This window comes from Phocoena phocoena, chromosome 2 (genome assembly GCF_963924675.1).
Source record: "Phocoena phocoena chromosome 2, mPhoPho1.1, whole genome shotgun sequence".
Lineage (NCBI taxonomy): Eukaryota > Metazoa > Chordata > Mammalia > Artiodactyla > Phocoenidae > Phocoena > Phocoena phocoena.
In genome coordinates, this window is record NC_089220.1 from 119493164 (window position 1) to 119520738 (window position 27575).

At 38.3% G+C, this 27575-nt stretch overlaps 1 protein-coding gene across 1 annotated transcript in view; it reads right to left on the reverse strand.

The window, feature by feature from the left end:
- Positions 1-26086, reverse strand: part of IREB2 (iron responsive element binding protein 2) — a 47160-nt gene extending 21074 nt beyond the window's left edge. The window contains exons 1-7 of the mRNA XM_065900192.1: positions 25995-26086; positions 24066-24155; positions 6729-6894; positions 5165-5302; positions 4060-4278; positions 1642-1711; positions 965-1148 (exon numbers count right to left, since the gene is read on the reverse strand). Coding sequence (XP_065756264.1) covers positions 965-1148; positions 1642-1711; positions 4060-4278; positions 5165-5302; positions 6729-6894; positions 24066-24155; positions 25995-26013 — 886 coding nt within the window. The 5' untranslated portion in view covers positions 26014-26086. The remainder of the gene's footprint in view (positions 1-964; positions 1149-1641; positions 1712-4059; positions 4279-5164; positions 5303-6728; positions 6895-24065; positions 24156-25994) is intronic.
- Between the last annotated feature and the right edge of the window lie 1489 nt (positions 26087-27575).

Consider the following 27575-nt stretch of genomic DNA (forward strand, 5'->3'; position numbering starts at 1 on the left):
TTGTCTTACACAGTACCTTGCACAGAATTACTATAATGCTATTACTGTAGATATGGAACTCAAGTCTCCTGAAAAGAATGACTCCACTCATATGGTTGGAAAAAACTGATTTTTACCTTTATTTTAAATTCAGAAAACATTTAGTATCTATTATGCTAGATACTATGCTATGCTCAAGATACAGTATGAATAGAACCCAGCCCCTGTCAACCTCAAGAAGCTCAGTCTAATGATAAAGACAAAAAGCCAACAATTATAGCACCCTATAAAAGAGTACATGCACTCTGCCAGACGGAATAGCTGATGCAAGCCGTGAGGTGCAATAGCACAACCCACTCGGGTAAATAAAAGATGTGTTTGGGTAAATGGCTAAAGAGGCAACAGGTTGTGATGGGCCCTATAAAAAACATGAAGAGGGGGCTTCCCTGGTGGTGCAGTGGTTGAGAGTCCACCTGCTGATGCAGGGGACACGGGTTTGTGCCCCGGTCCGCGGCATGAGGATCCCACATGCCGCGGAGTGGCTGGGCCCGTGAGCCATGGCCGCCAAGCCTGCGTGTCCGGAGCCTGTGCTCCGCAACGGGAGAGGCCACAACAGTCAGAGGCCCGCGTACCACACACACAAAAAAAACATGAAGAAATCTGGATTTACAAAGAACGCTAGGAGAAGCCACTGAAGGACTTTAAATAAGGGAGTAAGCACATCACCTTCACAGACATCATCATCATCATCACTAACCACTCCACAAATGGTAGTGCTGTGCTGGGCATGGTCCACATTTCTTTTCATAAATTCTCTCTTATACCACACTGTCCACAAACACTTGAATTAAGATTTACTTTTGCTCCTGCTGTTATACGTGAAAAAACAGCCTCAAAGAGGCTATAAAGACCCTGCTATTTATGTTCTTTTATAGATTTCCTGACATCCTCTCCCCCAAAGAATTAAATATAGTCATTTACTTACCCCACCCCAGAATCCCCAAACCATTCACCATGGTTATATGAGAATCTGTGCCAATGACACTGTCCGGAAAGAGGAGGTCCTTTTCTTCAAAAACCACTCTCGACAAATACTCTAAGTTTACTTGATGAGCCATTCCAGTTCCAGGAGGGATTACAGCCACATTCTTAAAAACTCTTGAACTCCACTGTATTTTATTTAAATTTAAGAAATCCAACTGTTAGCATATATCTGAATTTGCCTCATAATCAACATATAAATAAATACTGACACTAAAAATATTTTACCAATGTTCATCATGGTCAAAGTTTACAGTACATAAAAACAAATACACAGATACTAAACCTAAATATATTCATTTTGCAGATTAAAACAAAATTAAGTCAAAGAAAAATGTTCCAATAGTCCAGATAAACAGTAGCTTTCAACTACATTCCAAGGATTCTCAGGGATGGGAAAAGGGGTAGGCCCAAGTAGAAGACCCTCCAAGCTCACTTGAATTAGAGCCACTGTTTTTAATATTTTGTTATACACTAGCGTTTCTGATTAAGATTTTATTTGAAGGAAAAAAGTAAAAAGGGTTCTACTGCTAGTGTTTAAAAACTTCTAAAGATATAAGAATCAAACCTTTCAATATTTCATAAACTCCTATTAAAAAATTTCCCCCCAGTCATTTATACCTTGAAAAATTGAAGCCTCTCTCGATTTCTGCCAAATTCTACTTCTTGATTTTTTAATACTGTTTCAGGTCTAAAAAGAAGAAGAACTGGCATTAAATATATGTATTACAGAAAAGACTTGCCTTGTTTCTAAATCTACATATTTTAAAAATTCTGGGAATAGCAGTTTACTAGACTTCTCAGAATCAGTTATTTTCTTTTCAACAAGGAAGCTCTGCTTTAAGTAACACTAGAAAGCTACTGCAAGGACTTATTATTTAAGCCATGGTCCACACCAGTGTCCCAAACTGTACTTAACATGTAACACTGTGAGATTTGGCTAAAATATTAAAAGTAGCATGGTAACCTTTGTTGGATTTTCCACTGCAAGGAAAAAGAAGGGTTATAGCTTAATGAAAAATAAGCATGTACATCTCCACCCACTTAACTCTAGTACCAGTTAAACTAGGAGATACTTGTTGATTATCACAATGTAGCAATGACAAACAACTCAATATCACTTTATAGTTTAAAAAGAGCTTTTGGTAAAAATTTTAAATTCATCTCACCCAAAATGGAAGGTTCTATTTTATATAAAGTAGCATTTTACTTTAAATGGATTATAAATCTATTTTACATGAATTATGTAAACTAAGAGATAAAAACAATTCACTGCCAAGCAGTAAACATAGTGCCATTTTTAGGAAGCTATTTTTATCTAATGGATATTTAAAAAAAAATTATTTCTAACAGCTTTAAGTTGTTTATTTCACTTGCCAGCTGGTGATTTAAGTGTTGACTAGAATATCAATATAACTTAAATTATACATGTCCTCCAGGGTCCAGATAATTATAGTTGTGTGTCAACTTTTTTCAAAAAAACAAAGATTAATAATTCATTGCTGATTGATCATTTGAAGCCATAGCACATCTTAATGAGATTTTTCTTAGGACCTCAGGGAACATAGCTTTCTAGAGCCACTCCAATTATCTTACCTTTTCATAGTATATATAGCTACAAAGTACTACACAAACATTTATTAGCTCATAACCTGACTTCAAATCAGGCAGTGATTTCAAGTGCCAAATGTATGCTCTCAATTCTCTATCCCTCAATTTCTTGTTTGAGTCTATAATTAATACTTCACTGATGCATTAAAGCACATGAAAGAGTTACTATTTTCATACAACCAGGGACTATAACATATCTGATCTTAATACTTCGTAATTTAGAGTCAAAATTGAGGGGAAATGTTACACCAGATTGGATTTTTAGAAATAAAAACATACCATCTTAGCACTTCATACCAGTTATAAAAAGATACCCAAGAAAATCAATGATTTTTTGAATCAATATATCTTCCTTTTCAGGAAATTAATTTCTAAATAAGAAGAGAAATTAATCTCAAAATTCAACATGTCCCTAACCATCAGGACCGCCAGGTAGGGAATAAGGAGTACTTACATAAATGTAGAACTGCCATGATTTGATGGCAAAGGACCCACAGATTATACTGAATTCTTAGAAAGGAAGAGCACCTGAGTTCACTTATAACCTGAGGCTTTACAGCTACATTGAGCACAAAATTTAGAAGTACCCAGAATTTGAAAGATCCAATTTAGGGACAAATGAACTAATATACTATTTGGTACTTATGATGAAATATGTGTTGATATTACTCTTAGCTAGCCTAAATCTTAAATGTGTTAATTTTTTTTCAATTTGAAAAAGTGTAAGTCATTTTCAACTCGTCTTTAAAAAACCTGACAGTCTAGTAAACAATGGGATAAACAACACAACTCTCTTAAAATAAGACTAAGACTTTGGAAACTTTATAGCATATAAAAATTCAAATTATAGAACTCTTTTTTTTATTTTGAAAAATTACCTATTAGGAAATTTAACCAACTCTTAAGAACGGGATTCTTTTCCAGGCAGGTTTACTACTTTCCATGGTACTATATAGGAAATTGCTTATCTAAAAGGGCTCATTAAGTTTATAACATGATAATGATAATATTCTTAACATAGAGGTCTCAATGCAATAAGAAAGAATAAGAAATCTCCTAATAGGAAAATAAAGCTAAAAATAAATAGATTTCATAAAAGAAATCTGAATGAATAATGAGCATGTGAATGGTATAAATTCACTAAAATAAAAAATTTACTGTTCAAGGTAATTTTCTGTCTACATTAGTTACAAAAATTAAATATATTTATAGAAAATTCTTAAGAAAAGTTTTCTTCAAAGGAACAGAAATAAATCATGGTATTTAGAGACTACCATTTTCATTAACTTTGCTTCGTTCAGTACAATAGGAAGCACAGTAAATATGAAGGCAATGTAATAGGAATCAGGAGGGGAAGGAGAATAAACATGATTTCCTTAACTGAAAAATAATCTGGTACTAATAAATATTTTTAAAAACATCTCATACTCAGGCACTGGTTGCAAATGAAAAGGACATAGAATGGGTGTATTTTCGATCTGCGAAGAAAATCTTCCTGAGTTTCGGCCTAGTTCTCCAGAATCACACGATCCTCGGCAGGTAGTCTGGCCTCTGCAGGGAAGCTTCTTAGGCTGCACTCTAAGTGGAGAAAGCTTTCCTGCTTTCTGTAAGTCACCACCTCCAGGATTTGGAGCATTCTGTATTGCACTATCGTTCCAAAAGGAAACAAAATAAAACCATTTAAAAGTTACAGAAATTTAGCTCTTCAAAAAGCACACAACAGCAATGCTATCTGGAAGTAACAACTGAATGTTATTCAAAGGTTAATATATCATTTATTTCAGGTTTCAAAAGCAAATCTCAGATTACCAAAAAAAAAAAAAGTTGATTTATTTAAATTTATGGAGATTAAAAAAAAATTGTGCCACTAAAATCATTTTCATATAGTAACTTTTGGCAAGTAGCAAAATCGATTTTTTTCCCCATCTAACAACTTAAAAGAAGTTCAGAGCCATCGTTTAATCTAGAGGGCAAAGGCTCTCACAGGTTTTAATAAATTGTAGCCTTTTCCATTACTCCAGGGAATGTAAAAAGAAAGCTGGTACATGAAAATAGAATCATGTCTTCTCTAGTTTGACTTTGGTCAAAATGACCTTTTAAATATAAGAAATTTATTTCAGTGGAAGGAAAATACAGCTGTAGTAAGCTCAGTGTTTTCAACCACCAATTTAGACATTAAAGGCTCACATCTTTAAATTCTCTCTGGAAGTTTAAAAACAAAAAGGAAATGAAGGCTTAATTCAGATATTCACTCCAAAAAGCAGGTTCCAGGCTTACACATATCTATATAAAATGGCAGCAGAAATATACAAACATGAAAATCAGTTTAAATTTAGATTCAGTTAAAAAGAAAATCCACCAATACATAAAGTTTTCATCAGTTTTTTTTTGTATATTAGTCAATACTAACTGTAGCAAACTTTACTCTGGCACAAATTATCTCTATTCCCTTTCTTCTATACCACACACTCCCAGTGGACTGGCTGCCAGTCAACGTGCGTGGCTGTCTTTATAAATATGTGTATTAAAGTACCATTTGTTGAAGTCAATTTGTAAAGAATGATCAACCGTGAGATCTGTCGGACAGGCAGGATGGACTTTCTTAGGGTCACCTCCAAGAGTTTTCACTGCCTCCCTCATAGCAGCAAAATCCACCATTGCCGGTATTCCACTAAAAAATAAAGAATGATCAACTTCTAATTCTTCTTTTACATTTGCTCAAATGATCAATATGCATTTTTAAATTTAAAAAGTATCCCTTTTTAAGTTGCATTCATGTTTGATAATGTACAGGTTATCCAAAGTTAGATGTATCCTGGTTTAATGAGAATTAATATTAAATATTATCTGAGAATTTGAGGGCTCAAAGGTAAATGTGCCAAAAATACAACAGATGATTTTTAGAGGCATAAGAGAACTTCAAGGGAACTGCCTATGGAATTCTTTCTCTTGCCTTATATTTTAAGATACCCCTCCCTTTTCCCCAGCTCCAGCCCCTTCACTCCCAGTGCCTTCTTGTCTCCAAAGTTATCCACTAAATATATGGATATAGATATAGATGGATCTATATCTATAGATCTATATCTATATCTATACCTACATATATATCTCCAGCCAACTATATAAGAAGCATTTACCAAATGCCTTCAATGTGCTAGACACCAATGGTATAAGACCAAATAAGGGAGAGTAACTGTTCTCAAGGAATTTGTAGGGAAGATAAAGTAGCAATTATAGAATAGTATCATAAGTACTACAGTAGCAGCATATACAGGGTACACAGAGCAGTAGCTTACAAACCAGATTTAGGTGGGTGGGTGAAGGGGATGTTCTTATTTGTCTAGCTAACTCCTACACCTCCTTCAAAACTCAGCTAAAGGTTAATTCTTCCAATAAGTAATCCCTGGACACACAGATTAGGTAGAATCTTTCAAGCTATGATAAAGACTTTATTGTAAGTGCAATGGAAGCCAATTGGAGAATAGGGGAATGATATGACCTTGATTAACATCTTTTAACCAAGTCATTTCACCTACTGTGAAAAGACAAGACTATACATTCCAAGTATGGAAGCAGGGATACCAGTTAACAGATTATTATAGTTATAGTCCAGGTAAGTGAGAATGGGGCTAGAATCAGGATGACTGTGGTGGAGATGGTAAGAAGTATTTGGATTCAGGATATGTAGATTTCAAAGGTAGAGTTGACAGAACCTGCTGATAGACTGGATTATGTACGAAGGACAGGAACCAGGGTTAACTCCTAGATTTTTGCTCTAAACAAACAGGAGACTATAGCGCCATTCAATATGACAGAAAAAAACTTGGAAAGAATACATGAGGGGGGCTGAGCAATGAAGTTTTGGATATGTTAAGATTGAGAAGCCTATTGGCTATGTGGACATGACAAGTAGTTTTTAAATAAATGGTACCAAAAAAAGTGCCTAATTTTTAAGAAATAGCTTCAGTTTAGAAAAGGCAACTTTTTAAATTTATAAACTAATCTTCACAATTAAAAAACAAGACAGCCATCAGGGAGTCTGAATTTTAAAAAGCGAACACTGAAAATTCATCATGAAAAATAAACCTATCACTCACGTAAAATCTTGAAGAAGAACACGGGCAGGGAAAAAGGGCACTTCAACATTGCTTTGTTTGGTTTTCCAGTCTAAAATGTTCATAACATCTTCCCTTTTCATTAAAAAGCCATCACAATTTCGCACAGCAGCTTCCAACAGGACCCGTATTGAGTAAGGCAGAACATCTGATTCAAGAGAAAATATTACTATTAATAAGCGAATAATCATAACTACATATTGTAAAAATTACAATAGCAAAATGATAAAGACACAGATGCTTTGTTTTCTCAATTAAAAAAATTTTAGTCAATAAGCAACAAGGATTTGCTGTATAGCACAGGGAATTATATTCAATATCTTGCAATAACCTATAATGGAATATAATCTGAAAAAAATATATATAACTGAATCACTTGGTGTACACCTGAAACAAAATATTGTAAATTAACTATATTTCAATATAAAAAAAATTTTTAGTCTAGTAAACAGGGAGTGAAACACCATTCTTGTTAATACCAGGCTTTCTATAAATTTGACTTTCCTGTATGTAAGCTGAGGCCCTGAAAAAGCAGAGATAAAACCTTCACCTAAACTTTAATAGAATAAATGAAAAATTAATTAACTAATTAATTAAAAAAACTTCACACAACAGCTGACTTGGGCATATGAGACTGACAAGTACTTAACATTCAGGGAAAACACAGAAAAACTGAAAAGCACAGATAATTAGAATTAAATACAATAATGAAAACATCCCAATTATGGCAAAAAAATGTTTAAACTGTGTAAAAGTTTGTAATAAATTTAAAGGATTTCCATCAAAAATAGTTAAGGTTTAAAAATAAACCAGGGTGCTTAGGTGAATAAAATTCATTTCATGAAAATTGTCATTAACTCTTGATTTCAAGTTTAAGGAGAGAAATAGATTTCAATATTTAAAATTTTTTTGATCCTATTAAATTCTCACACTGGATTTTGCCACAAAGAAGTATTTCCTTAGGACTTAAATGGAAGACGAAATCAGTATGAAATTAGCTAAGTCATGGTAACCCACATAATAGATTACTATGCAGCTGTTTAAAGGAATGATGATCTCTGCATGCTGATAAGAAGTGATCTCCAGGGCTTCCCGGGTGGTACAGTGGTTAAGAACCTGCCTGCCAACACAGGGGACACGAGTTCGAGCCCTGGTCCGGGAAGATCCCACATGCTGCGGAGCAACTAAGCTCATGTGCCACAACTGCTGAAGCCCGCGCATCTAGAGCCTGTGCTCCACAACAAGAGAAGCCCGTGCACTGCAACCAAGAGTAGCCCCCGCTTGCTGCAACTAGAGAAAGCCCGCACCCAGTAACGAAGACCCAATGCAGCCAAAAAATATAATAAATAAAATAAAAAAGAAGTCATCTCCAGACTGTACCATTAAGAGAAAAAGCAATGCAAAACAATGTTTATAGTATATACCTTTACAGTAAGAAAGGGAGCAAAACAAAATATGTATATGTATTTTATATATTAAATATAAAACTAAAAACTATAATTTTAAATATATAATAATATATACTCCCCCCCAGAAAGAACAATGAAAGGATAAAATTTTAAACTTTATATATATATATGCCATATAGTATTTTGGTTGTATCTCCCTACCAGGATATATATTAAGGGCAAAAAGATCCACAAAGAAAACAAATTATGTTCAGTCATTAGTACTGATACTGTAGTTTTGAAATTGTCATATATACAATGAGAAGCAAGCAAAAAGTACTTTTGTTACTATGGTTGGGAACCAAGATTTAAGAGTAATGACGTACAAGTATAAAATCAGAGTAGCCAAGTTTTAAAAAAAACTTACACTTCAATAGGTATCATCAGTACAAACTCATGATTTTTCTCTTTCTAAAAAATATGTACGTATTTCCTATCTCTGATCAGTGAAAATGCCTAAAATGATGACAATGCAATAGTACTGAACCACTAGCAACTCCGGTTGCTGTTTCTAAATACTATTTCCCATTTTTAAAAAAAACAGAGTTCCTTGGAGAAATGGTTAGTTCCGTATTTGGGGAAGGATATGCACAAAATGAGCCTGGAACATCCTGTGTCAGAAACCAAAGAAATTATCAAAGACTAATGGGGACACTAATGGGTCAATCTGAGCAACAAAATGAATAATGACTGTAATACACTAAAACATATCAAATATATAAATAGCCCTGAGTTCATAATGACTCCTTTGCTACAGAAACTCCTTACTCTGAAAACTGACAAATAAAGGGGGGAAAATCAATCATTAATCTTGTTTTTCCTGATTTCAAGTGGCAAAACAGTAAAGAGGAGAAAGTTCCTCGTAATAGCAGAATTACAGCTAATAAATGTAGAAGGGCAGTGATATAATTAGAAAAATCAACAATGTGCAGCACCTAATGAAATAATGGATCTGTACAATGATCATAAGTGGATGCTAAAATCCTGAGGTGATATATGAATGGGGAACTTATAATGGATGGATCAAGCTGAGAAAAACTATACCCAACTCAGCATCACCAAAAGTAGGACATTAATAGATATTATTTGCCTCCTGATGAAGTAGGAAATATAAGCTAGGAGATATTCTTTCCAAAAATACATACATACATAAATAAACCTGAATCTAATCAAACATCCAGCTCTAACTTCTAGTTAACAAGAAATATGGGGGATAGTACAACAATAAAATAAAACCATGAAGAAGCAATCAAATCCAGAATGTAGTACATTCTACAGAACAAAGAACCTGATTTCTTCAACATAAAAATGGCATGGAAAAAGGAGAGAGGATGAATATTATAGATTAAAAGAGATTTAAGAGACATAAAGACCAAATGCTATATGTGGATCCTATTTGGATACCGTGTGAACAAACCAACTGAATAAATGTATTTTTGAGACAACCAGAGAAATCTGAACTTGGACTGGGTTTTAGATCATATTAAGGAGTTACTGTTAATTTTGTTAGTTATAAGAAGTCCTTTCGTACATCAGAGATGTGTACTGGAGTACATTTACAGATTTAAAAAAAGGTGGACTATTTGAAATAAAAGATTGACAAAATGTTGATAACTAGCTGACAAATACATGGTGGGTTATTATACTATTCTCTCCCTACTTTTATGCTTGAAAATTTTAACACACACAAACTGAAGATTAATGAAGTTGTAAGTAAAGAGGATAAAGGACTACATAATCAGAAATACTAGATTCAAAGCCAGTATTTGCTATTTACAATAGGTATGACCTTTGGAAAGCAACTCAAGTTGATGCATTTTCCATTTAAAATGGGAATGCCAGCTACCTAACATATGTGAAGAATATCTTACCTCAGCATCTACCTAGTACACGTAAAACCCTCAAACAAACATACTATGACAAACAGTAGGTACTTAACAAATATTAGTTTCCATTCTTACCTCAATGAGAAACATAATGAAGCCCCCCAAACCAAGAGGAATTACAGGGGGGACATTTTTTTTTAACAGAACATTTGGAAATGATGAGAAGTAAAATATTATCCCAGAAGCAAACACAAAATTAACTTTGGTTAATTATTCTGGAAAAACAATCTTAGGAATATTTTTTGTTTTAAATATCTTTATAAAAAGCATTTTGTCAGATTTCTAGTAAAATATGGTAAAATAAACACCAGTAATTATCTCCACTCTCTCCTGCAACCCACTAAGATAATAGTAAAGAAATAAAAAAAATTATAAACTCGCAAGAACAAAGAAAGAAACAGAGAGAAGCAAAACTAACAAAATTTTGGAAAATAGTCCTTGGTTGACTGGTAATGGACTGAGCAGAATAGAGAAAGCTGAAACTAAATGTCTACATAGGGGCAAGGCAATCAGAAACAAAGACTAGGAATCAGGACAGCCTGCAATTTCTTAAGAGGAGTGTAAGAAACTAGAAGGCAATGTAACAATGCCTTCAAAATTCCAAGAGAATTTCCCACCTAGAAATCTGTGAACAGGTAAACTATCAATTAACCAGGCAACGTCTCAAAAATTTACTTCTCAGGCACCCTTTCTTAGGAAGCTACTGGGATATGTTCTATAAAACAAGGAATTAAGTGGAAAATAAAAAATCATGATATCTAGGAAATAGTCTCTGACACAGGAAAGCACAGACTCTTCTAGGGCAACACCGTGTAAGCCACAGTGCAATCGAAGATGGAGTCCAGATGGTATGCTGCTAAGAGAAGGGAAAAAAATTAATTGATAGATTACCTGATTATACCAGAAGGAGTTTAGTTCTTTTGGAGAGTTTGGAGATGAAGTATTGATAAAGACATAGAAAACTAAGCAAACAAAAAAAGACAGTCATTAATTCCAGGAAAAAAATACAAAGGTGTAAGAGAAACGAGATGCAATCATCATTTACTACATGGATTGGCTGAGAATATTTATAGTCATAATATAAGCACTGAACATTGATTTAACCAAAAATTATAACTATACTAGGAAGAGGTACATGGGATATATGTAGGGGAGAAGAAAAGTGCCAAATTCTCATTTTCCATAGTAAAAAGTAAAGTCTAAAATTGAAAAGTCAAGAAACAGCTGTATATGCAAGGCTATTTAATAATATGGAGGACATTACCAAAACAAATAGCGAAAAGAATTAAAAATAAGTATTCTCTGCAGAGTAGAAATCTGGGGCAGGGTTACTCTTTTGGTTACAATTTCAGTGGTCTTACTGTTTTTTAACTCTATCATTTGAAAATTAATATTAAGTTAAAAACCAATATCAGATAAGAGTGTGCTAAGAAAAAAAGAATCACAAATGTTAACTGGACATTTTGTCACTACGGAGCACTAACTTGCAGATTTGTCTAATTTCTGAATAACTACTAGAGGCCTACAGCAAGGGAAGATGCAAATAAACACCCTCTCCCCCAAACAAAAACAATTTATTTCTTCTTTCTCTCTGTGGTAGCGAGCCTCCAAGATGATACCAGTAATCTTTACCTCTTGGCATTCACATGCTCTCACATAACCTACACTGAAGATCAGTTGTTTGTATGACCAAGAGTATGGCAGAGATGACAGTGGGGGACTTTCTTCCTCTCTCTTTCTTTCATTGAAGTACAGTTGATTTACACTGTTGTGTGAGTTTCCGGTATACAGCAAAGTGACTCAGATATAGATATACAGATGTATTTCTTATTACAAGATATTGAATCTAGCTCCCTGTGTTATACAGTAGGTGCTTGTTGTTTATCTATTTTATATATAGTAGTACATATCTGCTAATTCCAAACTCCTAATTTATCCCTCTCCCCTGCCCTTTCCCCAATGGTAACCATAAGTTTGTTTTCTATGTCTGTGAGTCTATTTGTTTTGTAAAAAAGTTCATTTGTATCATTCCTTTAGATTCCACATATAAGTGATAACATAATGTATTTGTCTTTCTCTGTCTTACTTCACTTAGTATGATAATTTCTAGGTCCATGACAGTGTGTGACTTCTAAGGCTAGGTTATAAAAGTATTCCAGCATTAGCCTTCCTCTCTCAGACTGCTCACTCCAGGAGAAGCTGGCAGCCTATTACAAGGACAATCAAGCAGCACTGATGAGAGGCTCATGTGGAGCAAACCTGAGGCCTCTGTGCCAACAGCAAGCACTGACTTGCCAGCCATGTGTGAATGGGCCGCATTAGAAGCAGATCCTCTAGCTCCAGTCAGGCCTTCGGATGACTGCAGCCCCAACTAACCCCTGCTGTAACCTCAGGAGAGATCTTGAGCCAGCACTATTCAACTAAGCCATTTTTGAATTCCTGACCCACAGAACTGTGAGATAATAAATGTTTACTAATGCTTTAACCATAAAGCTTTTGGTTTAATGTATTACATAGTAAGGGAAAACTAATACAATTCTCTTCCTCAACTTTTAAAACAGTAACATCTACAGTTATTTACTTAGGATCTACTAAGGAAAAAATATCAATGTGTTTTACCTACATTATCTCATTTAATCCTTAAAGTAAATCTATAGGTAGATACTCCAGAGCCCTACCAGTAGAGAATAAGCTGGCAGGTGTGGAAAAATGGACACAGGTGCTCTAGTTTGTTTTTAGCAATATTAATTCCATATCCCTCACCAAGGCCCTTAACCTCTTTCTTCTTCCCTATTCTCCCTATGGCCCCCACCACACACTATCTCATGCTCCAATTACACCATCGTAAAAGTTCCTTCTCCAAACCTCTCTGATCCCCATTCTCACACCTTTTCTTCAACACCATGAGGACTTACTTTCTCCCTTATCCATCAGCACCTGCTTGTCTGTACATCCCCTCACATAAGCAGTTTAGGTTCTATGTGGTCAAATCTCTCGTTTCCCCAAACTGTACACTTTTTCCCCTTTGTTCTTCTATCCTATCTGTCCATCAAAACACCAACCTGTTTTGTCCTTTCAGTTGGTGAACCCCACATCACTTTCCCACTTATGAAGAACTGTTCTTTCTTTTTAAGAAGAACTTCACTGAGGCATATTTTACACATAATTCACCCTTTCCAAGGATACAATTCAACGATTTTTTAAGCAAATTTACCAAGTTGTACAATCAGCACCATAAATCAGTTTTAGAATATTTCATCACTTAATTAGATTCCTCACGCCCATTTGCTGTTAATCCCTGTCCTCTCCTTGCCCACACCTGGAAACTACTGACCTACTCTGTCTCTATAGCTTTGTCTTTTCTGTATATTTCATACAAATGGAATCATCCAATAAGGTCTCTTGTGTCTGGCTTATTTCACTGAGCATACTTTTGAGGTCTGTCCATGTTGTAGCATGTATCTATAGTTAATTTCTTTTTATTGCTTAAGAGTATTCCATTGTATGGCTATACCAAATTTTGTCTATCCATTCACCCAGTGAAGGACATCTAGGTTGTTTCCAATTTTCAGCTATTATGAATAATGCTGCTGAGACGATTCATTTGCCAATCTTGGTGTAGAGAACGTTTCTATTTCTCTTGGGTAGATTCCTAAGAATGGAATTGCTGGGTCATATGTTAAATTTATGTTTAATGCTTTAAGAAACTGTCAAACTATTTTCCAAAGTGGCCACATCACTTTACATTCCCACCAGCAGTGTATGAAGTGACCTCATTTCTCCATATCCTTCCCAACATTTGTTATTGTCTGTTTCTTATATAATACCCATTCTAGTGGTTGCGAAGTAGTTCACTGTGGTTTTACTGGTGGTGATGTGTAAAGGAGGAGGAAGGAAAAAACAAATCCCTAAAACATCAACCAGAGAAACTGGTACCAATATAAATACACAATTACAACCTCATTTGGGTCCTCACCATTCACCCAGAAATTCTACTTTGTTTCTCTGATCTGCTTGTTTTCCCACACTCCACAATAATTCATTCATACCTTCAACTACTCTCCTTAAAATCAAATCTCTATTTGCCTCCTACAGGATCTAGCCCCACTTCCTACATCCTAGATAAATAAAAACTAATAGTTCCTATCTTCACTTCCTCCTACTTTACACACAAGCCTAGATACCTCTTGATTTATCCTTTTCCCAGTTAAGAAGGCAGCTGTGGACCTCCTCCTACTAAATGCCAACTTTTATAGGAGTTCTGCATCCAATTCCCAGTGATACATTTTAGGACCCATGAGTCATCAATTCTCTCTCCTTTTTCTGTAATCTATCCTTCAATTGGATTCTTCCCATCAGCATTTGAAGTCTTTAGCCCCAGTTTCACATACACACGTGTACACACAAACACACACAGCTTCCAAGTACTATTTTCTTCAAACTCTCAACCAAGTTTTTTGAAACAGTCGCCTATATTCCCAATGTCCACTTTTCTACACATTTCATTTTATACTTCTACACTTCCATTCACTCTTCAGCCCAGCCCAATCTGATTTCTTAAAATATCAATGAAACAGCTCTAACTAGTGTTTCAATATTCTCTCAACAATATTAAATGGAGCTAACGATTTCCTCCTTCTTGAAACACTCTTTCTACTGGCTTTCACAATACCATTCTCCATGTCTCCAATCTCACGTTTCTGCCTTACTTGCATGCAGAAGCAATGACTTGCCTTTGTTCCAGACTATCTTGAAAAAGATGTTAATATAGTGAATAGCCTTGGAAGATAAAGATAGTGTCTCTTTCTGGAGCAAAGGGCAGGCATGCTTACTGTCCATTATAAAAGATTTGGGTTCCCTAAGTCAGACTTCATTTTCTGTAACACAATCTCTGTGTGCAGGTATTACCTGGCCTTCTGCAACAAATGTTGGTACCAAGCACACTGCTTTGCTGTGGGTAATAAACTGTCCATTGTCTCTGATTCAAGAGTTTTGTGTCTTCTGCCAGCATCTATGAAACTGTCAGTTTAACTTACAAGGAGAGTAAAATTCTGGCACTTTTACAGTTCTCAACAAAATATTTTTCTGCAGTCCAGATCTGTCTTCTGAGCTCCAGAACCATGCAGCTAATTGCCTCACAAACATCTCTACTTGAATACTGATATGTTTCCAAATTCACTAGTACCTAAACTGAACTCTGATTTCCCCTCTGCCCCTGTCCCATATTACTACCACCTCCGTGTTCCCTAGCTCAGTAAACAGCACCACCTTCCACCCAGATGCTTATGCCAAAGTATCTAGGCAACATCCGTGACACCTCTTTCATATATTTTGAATTTGTCTACTTCTATCACCACCACCACTAACAAGTACAAGCCACCACTATGTCATCTCTCACCCAGATTCTTTAGTTCATCGTTCTATCTCCATACATGCCCCATACCAGTGGTTTTCAAAGTGTGGTCCCTGGACTCCTGGGGGGCCCTGAAACTCTTTCAGGGAATCTGCAAGGTCAACTAAGACATTATTTGCTTTTTCCACCATTTTGACATATGTGCTGATGGCTCAAAAACAATAGTGAATAAAACTGCTGATGCCTTAGCAGGACTCAAAGCAGTGGCACCAAACTGTACTTGTACTCACTGTATCATTCATTTTCAGGCAAAATACCAGTTTCACTTAAGAATGTCCTTGATGAAACAGAAAAAGTGTTAATTTTATTAAATCTCAACCACTGAGGTCAAGTCTCAATATTCTGTGTGACAACAATGAAGTGTATACAGCATTTCTTTCTTTTTTTTTTTTTGCGTTACGCGGGCCTCTCAATGTTGTGGCCTCTCCCGTTGCGGAGCACAGGCTCCGGACGCGCAGGCTCAGCGGCCATGGCTCACGGGCCTAGCCGCTCCGCGGCATGTGGGATCTTCCCGGACCGGGGCACGAACCCGTGTCCCCTGCATCGGCAGGCGGACTCTCAACCACTGCGCCACCAGGGAAGCCCTGTATATAGCATTTCTGCTCAAAACCAAAGTACAATCGTTGCTCAAGGGAAAAACACTTGTGTGATTGAATTACAAGCTAAATTAGCCACTTTTTCCAAAGAACACCATTTTCACTTGAAAGAACAAATGACCAACTATGATTATTCAAATATGGATATCTGGCAGACATTTTCTCAACAATGAATGAAGTAATAAGCCTGTCTGCTCATTATCTAGTCCCACCACTCTCTGCTCACTGTGTTCACTGAAGATCTTTGAGAAATAAAGGTTCACTAAGTTATGCAGATCTTCCAGATGTGGACACATTTTATTATACAATATATAAAAAATACAGACATGCACGTTTGTTAGTATCACCGCAGCCCTTTCAACATGGGAACCAGAGCTCCCATGAAGCTGTGCACTCTGAAAGACTCCTCCTGCCTGTGCCAGAACCTGGACCAAGACGCTCTGCGCAGAAGACCCTTTGTCCTGCCACTGCCTGGACTTCCCCTGCAAGCTGCCTGGACGGTCACACAATGAGCTGCTGCTGTTTCTGCAAGCCCCCATGTGTCCCATGCATCGTGAAGGGCTCTTGCTTCTGCCAGCATCTGTTCTCTCAATACACGTTCACAGTACCAGTTGCTGGTTGCCTACTCCCCTGCATGTACTTAAGATGATGGCCTACTGCCTGCCCAGCAACTCCAGACCAGCTCCAGTCTGACCAAACCAGCAAACTTCTCTGCGATCTAATGAGCTGAACCACACCTTCTCCAATGGTACCTGACCCCCTTCCAATTTTTTCTTCCTTGGGTATTCTCTGTCAGCTCTACAGGTACCATAAAGAATTTCCTTACATCTTACAATTACTCTTGTATCACAGTTAATAATTATTTACATTAAAGTTCCCCTATTCTATGCCCCGACTGGACTGAGACTGCTACAACATACTAAGGCACTGTACTTACATTTTCCATTACTAAACTGTGTGCTTTCTTTAGCACAAAGATGTTATCTTAGCCATCTTTCACCCACCAGAAACATCTGAGTACTCAATCTTAGCTGAATGAGTTAAACAGCATTGTTGAGAGATGCATGCACCAAGTATCAATAGAAAACTGGGCTGGATTAATACCACCTCTTCTAACCAGGAATTTCCAGAATCCTATGAATCTGGAAAGCTAATCCTCTAAAGATAGGTAATCAAAAAGACATGCAGGGAACCAGAACATGCCTGTGACTTAAACTGAAAAAGTATGATAACGTGTTATCATACTTCGGAAATGAACTGCTAATAACAGATATCTTTTTGATCAATTACTCAGTGTAAGATCTAAGAGGTGGTTCAGGCTTTAAAAAAAGATGCCGAGGTCTGCTATTTTATATGGGAGGCAGCTGATGAAAGGCATATCCAGGTTTCCAGGACTGTAGATCTTACCACTCAAGGCTAAGTGGCTGCTACTATGATTAGGCAATAAAATTTCTCTCTCAGGGCAGAGGTCGCAAACTGTTGGCCTGCAGATGTGTTTCGTTTGTTCTACACAGTTTTAACATTTTAAAGTTTAATTGCCAACACCGAGAAACCAGAGATTTTTTTACATGGAAATCCAAATTTCTGGCTTAAGATAAATAGAAAGTTTTACAACACCAACCTCACATTTCTGCTGGAATTGAGTAGCACCTACTCTTTTATATAGGGCATTTGCTCTCCTGCTTGCCACAATTCCAGCCAGGGCCATTTCACTTGTTTATGGTGCCTCTATGGTCCTTATAAGCATGAGCATCCAACCCCCAGTGTAGCAGTTTTATAAGCATAGATTTTGGAATCTCAAAGTTTCATCATGTTTTGATCAAGTTTCTCCTCTATCATTTATTAGGTAATGGTACTTAGTAGCGGGACCCTGGCCAAGTGGGTAATAACAGAACTTACAGAATGGATACAGTAAACAATCAATAAATACTAGCACTTTATTACTGCCCTTATTAAGCTGGGAAACAGAATGGTATTAAGGGGGGAAAAGTGTTGGTCTGAAGTCAAAAGATATGAGTCTAAGACCAGATCTTCTCACTTAGAAGATATGTGACCTTAGGCATATTACTGAGATTTTTAGCCTCATTTTCCTCATGTGCATAAAACTATCCCCCCTGCCTAACATTAAGCAATGTAGTGAAGATAGATAATGTAAAAGGGTTTTGTTATTTCTCAAAAGTGATTAATTCCAGGTTTAAACAGTAGATGGAGAAAATACCCATAGGAAATACCAATATTAACAACAGGCTTTGGATAAACTAAATATGAAAGAGAAATACACTGAAGACTGATGGAAAGGGGAAACAAACACTCAAACACTCTAGGCCTGCCTAAAGCCTCAAGGAGGCTATCTTTGGAGTCCGGGCTAAGAGAGCAAGGGAACTGGTAGAGTAGCTTTAGTGTAAACCTAAAAACCCTGTTAAAGCCAGGAACCTGGAGAAAAAAATTAAGAAACTGTTCTAGAAGGCCCTGTAACCCCAGACTTTGCAATAGGATTAACTCACACCCATGTCTCACTAGTCAAGGTACTGTTTATATCTCTAACCGGTACCAGGCTGGAATGGAACTGATTTCCAATAAAGAACTCTGACCTTTTTTGTTTTGTTTTGTTTTTTAATATCGCCATGGAGAGTCCAAGAAGGCAGAAAGAGAAAACAGATTCCTGCTTCTTTAAGATTTTTTTTTCACTCACTGACAAAGGTAGAGGAAACCAGAAAAATAATATCTATTATTGATAAACGTACAGACACACTTACTCTTCTCATTTGCTCCTGGTAAGCATGTCATCTAGCACTATCTGCTAACATAACAGGCATACTTCATGGTGCCTGTCCAAACTGCCATCCATGGAATGGACAGTGCTCAGTGTCCCATTACCGCCCTGGCTACAGTGCTGAAGCAAATGCCAACCCCTTGGCAGGTGAATGACCAACAGCCTGGTGGAAAAAATATAGATTCCTCTCTCAGGAATTTGCAATCAGGTCACAGGCTGAACCAGAAAGTTGTTAAGAGCTAAGCTAGAGACAGAGGTTGCCATTTGTGGCCATGTATAAAGTTAGTAAGCAGAGGCAGCTTGTCTGCAGTGAAGTAGAGGGAGCAGAAGAGTGGAAGAGGGCCAGGAATCTGAAGCCCTGAGAGAAAAAATAAAGAGCTCCCTCACTTCTGGCTCATTGCCCATTTTCTTGAGATACAGCCACCTTTCATTTGCCCGGGAGCTCTGTATCATTACAATAAATCTTTCTTCACTTGAGCTAGTGGGTGTCTGTTCTCTGCTACCAAAAGGACCTAATCTAGAATAGAAATTGTCTACAAAGGCACAGTTAAAACCAACAGATCGTTGGACAAAATGTGGAGGGTTGGTGAGTGCATGATTGTAGATGGAATAGAATCACATTAGGTAAAGGTAATCCTTAGAAAGTTATGTATTGTGTGTAAATATTACAAGCAAACTATTTCATTGCTTACCAAACTTACAGCCCTTTCCAGAGTCCATGGAAGAGACAAGATTAGAAAACATGGACTTGTGTTCCTACCAGCAAGATAACTGACCAGCAATAGACGCCCGACTTGCCCAGCCAAACCACAGGTTAACTATAGGTTAAAACAATAGGAGAAAAAGTCATCTAGAGACACAGTCTTAACTGGCTGGTAAGCTAATCATAACACACAAAGAATGGCTGGTAGTGGCTATATTGGGTATTACACAATACCAATAAGTAAAGTGGGCTGTGGAGACAGAAGACTGGAGAGTAGATCTTCAAAAAGAAACAGGTGACAGAAAGAACAGCCTCTGGCTTAGAAATTCTAGTTCCCATGAGGCCTGACTGTGCTTTCTTCCTTTGCCTTTGGATGTTTGGAAACTGTAACAGCATCTTCTTTCTTGAGTGCTGAGTTAAGTGAGTTTCTGTTCCTTATATTCAAGGACAAAGACTGGAAAAGACAGTACATATTCAGTAAAAGTGAAAAAGAAAAGTGATGCGGGTGGAGGGAACAATACTTTCAATCCGGTAACTATATAATAAGGTTGCATCAAAATTTTACTACTACACAAACAGCAGCAGCTTTATTTATAAATAGGGAAAACTTGGTTAACAACCTCAATATTCAAAGATCTGCTAACTAAACCATGATGCACTCATATAGGTAATACCGGGCAGCCAGTAGAGTAGAAGCTGTAGAAAAGTACAGCTATCCCTTTCTACTCAAACTCATAATCCCTGACTCAGAAACCAAACAGATTCAGATAGCAAGGGATACTTATATTCAATGACATGGAAAGATGTTCATGATATACTAAATAAAAAAAGGTTACAAAACAATATATACTGTATTTTTTGTTAAGTAGCACATTTACATATATTTGTATATGCACGTAAAAATGAAAGTGTTTCTACACTGCCTATAATGTTTTTGTCTTTGATTACCAATCCCAACCTAATTTCTTATAATCAATAAAAACTCTCCTAAAAAATTAAACACAGATTTTCTTTCAGAAATTACAAGGTAGGATTAGGAAAACCAAGTCCTGGCTCTACTACAGGACTAAGCAGTACCATGGTTAAAAAGCAAGCAGTTAGGAAGGAAAAAAGAAAGATGAATGAAATAACGTGAGGTAAAGAAGGGGACCTGAGGCTTTACACCAGGCTGAAGGCCCTCTTGCCCAATAACAGCTACTCTCTAAAATACGTTTCACTAGAGCCAGGCCAGTCTCTTCACTGTCTTCCCCCTTACTCATTTTCCATTATGCTTGCTGGTCATTCTAATTCCCCAAGTGTTGACTGGCCTCTGTGATTCCTCTGTTTAACATCAATTCAAGTCCTCCTTCCTTCAGAAAGCAGTCTAACTATTCCAGGCAACAGTGATTTCTCTCTTCCTTGGAACCAGGTATATTTTCAAAATCAGAGATCCACTTAAGAGAGTCACTCAAAATCTCTAAGGTTGTAGTTAATGCCCTGGAGTGCCAGACAGGCAGCTCCAGATCATTAAAAAGGTATTTTGCCACTAGTGAAATTATGAAAGTTTAAAATGTGGTCTACGTGTACAATATGCCCACTTCCATAAAGATACTTTGAGTATAGGACTTCCCTGGTGGCGCAGTGGTTAAGAATCCACCTGCCAATGCAGGGGACACGGGTTTGAGCCCTGGTCTGGGAAGATCCCACATGCCACGGAGCAACTAAGCCCATGCGCCACAACTACTGAGCCTGCATTCTAGAGCCTGCAAGCCACAACTCCTGAGACCGCGTGCCACAACTACTGAAGCCCGAGCGCCTAGAGCCTGTGTTCCGCAGCAAGAGAAGCCACCGCAATGAGAAGCCCGCACACCACAACAAAGAGTAGCCCCTGCGCAGCAACGAAGACCCAACGCAGCCAAAAAAAAAACTAAGTGGCTCTCAAAATATGGCCCCAGGCCAGCAGCATCAGTATCACCTGGCAACTTGTTAGAAATCCAAATTTTCAGTCTCTACCCTAGACCAGAACTCCAGAGATGGGGCCCAGCAAGCCTCCAGCTGATCCTGATGCACACTGAAGTTTGAGAACTACTGACTAAGGAAACAGTTGGTATTAACTAATTAAAAAAAAAAAAAAGATACCTTGAGTATAAACTTGGGAAGCAAAATGATAAAATGGCAATAAAAAAGGAGAAATCAAGTAATTTGTGTTGTACTCTATCTAAAGAAAGACTTAATAAGGGAAGGTACTGTTAGTGAGGCAGATAGTCTAGGCTAGTTCACTCACTACCCACTCCCAACCACTTCAACCACTTCTCCCTTGTCTTTCTTTACTGCAAAATCCAGAAAGCGAAATACACCATCTTTCAGCCTTTAAAGCCGAGAGTGGAGATGACATTTTGGCCAAGGAGATACAGGCAAAAGCTCCTGGGGTGGGCTTTTCTTTCTGTTTTGCTCTTCCAGCTGCCTAAAACATGGACCTAATGCAGGTACATCAGCTATTTGCAACCCAAAAAATGAAAGCAAAACAGAAAAAAGTGAGAAGCCTAGGTCCTTGCTGATGTTGGTGCTATACAGTCCCAGTATGTCCACATCCAGACTTCTTGTTACGTGAGAAAAATAAACCCCTATTTGTTAGTCACTGTACAGTACGTTTTCGGTTCCTTGCAGCTGCAGGCATTCCTGATACAGTTAGCAGGGAGCTTAGAAGAGTGTTCTCAACTATCTTTCCTCCCTAACATATAAGAGAGCTAGAACACTTGCCCTTCATTAAGTTACTCACTACAACTGTGATTCTCAGCCTGGAAGGCATCCAAATGTGGGAAGCAGAGAGGGCAGTGGTCCAGAACCCTGGTGATTACCAAAGCAATGTCTCCTAAGCACATGTCTGGGAGGCCATTCAATCTGGTCCCTCCAAAAATGCAGCAAGGATTTTTTGTTTTTCTACTCAAGTCGCTCCTTTCTTTCAAAGTCAATTCTTCTTCCAAATTTTATTCCTACTAATTACTAAGAAATTATGTATGTAATTACTTAGTAAACCTCTCATAAAACCATTCTATTAAAAACAATGTTTTAACCCCACAGAAATAAAAACCAAATTTCTGTTTTAAAGGCATTTGTATTTACAGGCATTCTCTTATTATATTTATCATGGTTATAAAAACCCTGGTATTCTGGAACTCAGTTATGTACAGATGCCTGTGACAGCTTATTTTCCAGAGATAATATAGCACTTACTTTATTAATCACTTTCAGTGCATTTTACAGTTGTTTTGATAGTTTCCTACTGATTTCCTGCATTTGGGAAATACAGGCTATCTTCAAGTAGGCACATTTCCACAAATTATCCATTAAAAGAACTTATACTCAAATTAAAAAACATCCTCATGTATGTTCTTTTACTTTACTAAGCTATAAAATGTGGGTTAAGAAACTTCCAGGCCAGAATCACTAGATATTTGAGAGAAGGGAAATAAAAGATCTTTCTTATATATAATCAACTTAGCTGTTCCCTTTTCAAAATTAATACAAATTCATCATCAGTGAAAATATAAAATAAATGTGAAAGACACATGGCACTAAGAAAAGACCAACCTCTCAATACAAATCACAGCAACTAAACATGCAAGGTAAAGGATTTTGGTGAACTGTTTATTTTGAAATGGCAACCTAATTCTAGGATAGGGATCTTCTCCAAAATATACTCTAAAATATCCAAATATTCTCAGAATGTACAAGAAAATACTGCTAGTCTAGAACATTTAAACCCACCAAAATCCACAGAAAAATCACAAAAGCAAATCTTCTTAAGTAACACGAGAAGGAAAAAACAAAAACAAAAACCAAGGTTAAGGAAAAGCTCCCTCCAAAATTGCAACAGATATGGCATTTAATTCTTCTTTTCACTGAAAAGTCAGAAAATAATAATCTAAATCACTCTTCCAAACAGGTCTTCCCTTCACCGGCCTGGTTGAGAAAACTACTTAGTTGTCAATAAAGTAAAGACTTCCATCCAATACTCTGGGGTTCCGCCAAGTTCACTCTTCTGAAACCTCAGTGAAAGGTTTGATCCAGGTCAGGCGCCTGCAAAGGTCTGCCAAGAGTGTCAGGGTACAAGCCAGGGCAAACCATGCCCTGGTCAACAACTCAAATCAGTGGGCCCTGCTGATGATTCCTATTCAAAGGATAGTGACACTGTTCACTCAGAAAATTAAAATATACATTTAATAGCTCTAGAATATCATCTGGCAGGTTTCTGTTGTTTTTAAAATTGTATTAGTAATTTCCTGGGGGTAAAAATCATTACTAAACTAACTTAGATTTTAAAATGAGAAGCTATGGTATGGGCTTACATCCTCCTCAAACAAAAGCTAGCCCAAGAAGCTTTTAAAATGTTAGACATATGTGTAGGTGTACCTGCTACGACATGGTGGGAATAAATTTAAAATTTCTTCAACTCAGCTCGACAAATGCATTTTTATTATTAGAAACTAAACAAATCCAAGAAAATTTAAGCAACATTACCATACTTGGTGCCTCCAAGTCTAGGTACATTGAAGAACTTCTTATGTGAACTGTCATTTAATGTTTCAATAAGGTACTCAAAGGCATATCCTGAAAAAAAAAAATTATACTTTCATTAAACACTGCTACAAATTACCTTACTCAAAGTGAAAATACCTAGAAACCAGCTTTGTCCAAAAGAATTTTCTGTAATGGCTCAAATTTTCTATATTTGTGCTATATTACCTCTATTTTCTATAGGTAGCCGTGGCCATTGAGCACTTGAAATGTGGTTACAGCGACTGAGGAACAGAGTTTTTAATTTTATTTAATTAGTTTAAATTTAAATAGTCACATGTGGCTAGTGTCCATTGTATTGGACAGTAAAACTCTAAGCCATGACTCTTGTCAAATAAAAACTGAAAAAAAAAATGCTTTCATTAAACACTGCTACAAATTACCTTATTCAAAGTGAAAATACCTAGAATCCAGCTTTGTCCAAAAGAATTTTCTGTAATGGCACAAATTTTCTATATTTGCGCTATATTACCTATATTTTCTATAGGTAGCCGTGGCCACTGAGCACTTGAAATGTGGTTACAGCGACTGAGGAACAGAGTTTTTAATTTTACTTAATTAATTTAAATTTAAATAGTCACATGTGGCTGGTGTCCACTGTATTGGACAGTAAAACTCTAAGCCATGACCCTTGTCAAATAAAAACTGGTAAAATAATTAACTCGTGAAAATGTGATAATAAAGAATACCTAGAAAGGGACAAGAATACCTAGAAAGTAAAATAATTAACTCCTGAAAATGTGATAATAAAGAATACCTAGAAAGGGACAATAAGAATGATTTAAAGGATGAATAGGCATGTTTTGTGAAGACATGTCCTGAAAATTGCATAAATACAGACAGGACAACGCCACAATTATGTTAGAAGAACTGATTTTTAAAAAAATAACCAAAAGATGGACTTTTACACAGCATTCAACAACAGGAATAAAATCAAAACCAAACAACTTATCAGGTAAGACCTTCACAGGCTTTAAGACTAAAGGTAAAGGTGAACAACAAAATATCTGGGCAAATTAGCAGATTCTCCCTAAAAGACACGTCTTTCTGGTTTTGTATGAATTGAAGCTTAACTACCAAGTCAAGACCCAGGGGACTTATTTGAATGTGCCCCAGCTCCTAAGGTTCTTGGGGGAAGTGGCGGAGAGGCAGCCTTGAGGTTAAAGAACCTTCAGATCTTTTGTGCAGATTCACTGCAGTAGGTGGGCAGGACCCCCAACATCGCTAGGACCTTGGTCCGAAATGAGAAGCGATAAGCATTGTTCACTTTTTGAGAATATCTAATGTTTTTCCTTTTTTATTGACGGTTAAGCGAGGGAGGTGGATGGGGGGAGGAGACCCAGCGCTGCAATAAATGGTCCGAGAACTGGCTGACCAGTGTTCGGCCTTGACCACCCCCCACTCTGCTTCTAGAGGCAAAGAGAGAGGGAGGGGCTCGAGGCTGGACAGCGGAATAAACAACTAGCTGCGTGAGACGCCACCAAGGAGACACTAGCCCCCACCCTCATCTCTTACAAATGGGGGGCGGGGAGAAGATGGTGGGCCTCTCCTCGACCCTAATGCTACTGAGGAGTACCAGGAAGCCGCTGGCAGCCAGCAGTGGCCAACGGGCCGAGGCCGGTACGGGTCAAGGCCAGCGGCGGAGCGGACGGCCCTGCTGGGGTCACGCTGAGGGACGAGGGCGGCAAGGCCGGGCCCTCGAGGCCTGGGCGCACAGAGTGCGGCCCAGCAGGCAGGCCCCAAGGGAGCACAACCTGAGCCCGGAGGGCCCCGGCGCCGGCCGAGCAACTCCAGGAGAGAGAAGCAAAGAACTCCGAGCCGGGGCAGCGCGCGTCTACAGCTGCCAGATCCAGTCGGTGAACTGAAACTAACCTGCACTTGGGGCGTCCATCGCCGGAGACCATATTATCCCTGCGGGGAGGGGGCCCGCGGGGGAAGGAGGGGGAGGTCGGGCGGGGAAGAGGGGGAGGAAAGCAGCCGGACCGGCAAAGGAAGCAGGAAAGGAGCAGTCTCGCGCAAACACCGCGAGACCGCAGAACCGGCCCCAGGTCTCAGCTCGCGGGATTTGCCGCCCAAGTCTCGCGAGCTCTTCGGGCTTGGAGACAAAGAAAGAGAAGGGGCGGAGCCAGCCAGGCGGCGATTCCTTGCGTAATCGCTTCTGTTCTCGCGAGCTGGGGCGAAACGCCGGGGAGGCTGTGGCGTTGGCGTCACTAGTTTGGCCCTCTTAGAGATCCGTTAGTTGTGGCTTCAAGTGTCCAATTGAGGTTGTGAGATCCAGGGGTGTTGGGGCTCCTTTCGGGTATCCGGTGATGTGGGGGTGGGGGGTGGGAGGAGGGGCAGAGGGGCAGAATTGGAACTCCTATGAAAAACAGCTTGAGAACCTCTTTCCCCTGAAGATAAAGCCTTTGGCTAAACCTGTCATATGTGTAGCCTACACGCGTGTTCTCTGGAGTGGATGGGAGAACTGATCTGGCACGTAGGAAGCGCTCAACTAATTGTTGAATGAATTTCCTTACATTCCTGTAGCTTCAGTCTCTCCCTTTCTACTGGCTCCTTCCCAGTGGCAGTTAATCATGCTTAAGCCTCTGTCCCTCCTCCACCTCCGCTCCTCAAGTCCCTACGTTCTTCTCTACCGTCTTATCTCCCGTTGGCAGCCAACTCTGCAGAAAGAACTGCTTGTGTTCGTCCTTCCCCTCCCACTCCTTATCTCTCTCCAATCTGCCTTCCACCCCCTAGAAATGCCTCTGGTCAAGGTCAGCCATAACTCCACTTGTTAATCTCACGTTTCTCAACCGTTACTCTACTTGATCTCTCCCCTTGTTGAGAAATATTCTATCAGCTTTCGTGATCTCAGACGCTACTTCTTGTTTTTTCTTCCTATCCTTAAGGGTGCTCCGTCTCAGTTTCCTCTGCAGGCCCCTCTTCCTCTGCCCAGCCATTAAATGTCCTGGGTATTACATATACCTCAGGGCTCTGGCCTTACACCGCCTCTCACCAGTTGTCCTGGCACGTCCCACCTTCTCCTTTGGTTTCAGTTATTAGTTATATGCTGTTGCTTCCCTGTCTACCTGCAACCCAAACACATCTCCTAAGCTCAGAGGTGTATATTCTAGTACCTATTGGATGCCTCCACATCCCACAGGCACCCCAGACTCAAAATCTGCAAAACGGAACCCCATAATTTCCCCCTTAAAATCCACTACTCCTTTTGTATTGCCTGTAACAGTGAATGACACATCAACCACTCAGTTACCCATGCCAGAAACCGACACATCATCCTTGATCCTGTACCCTCTCCCTTTAAACACTGACTCAACAAGCCTTGTCGAAGCAAACCCCAGTATGTTTCCTCTACTTACGCGCCTTTATAACCACCCAGGTCTAGATTTGAACATTTCCTGTCTAGATGATTGTGACAATCTTCTCAAAAAGACCCTAGGACATGAGAACTAC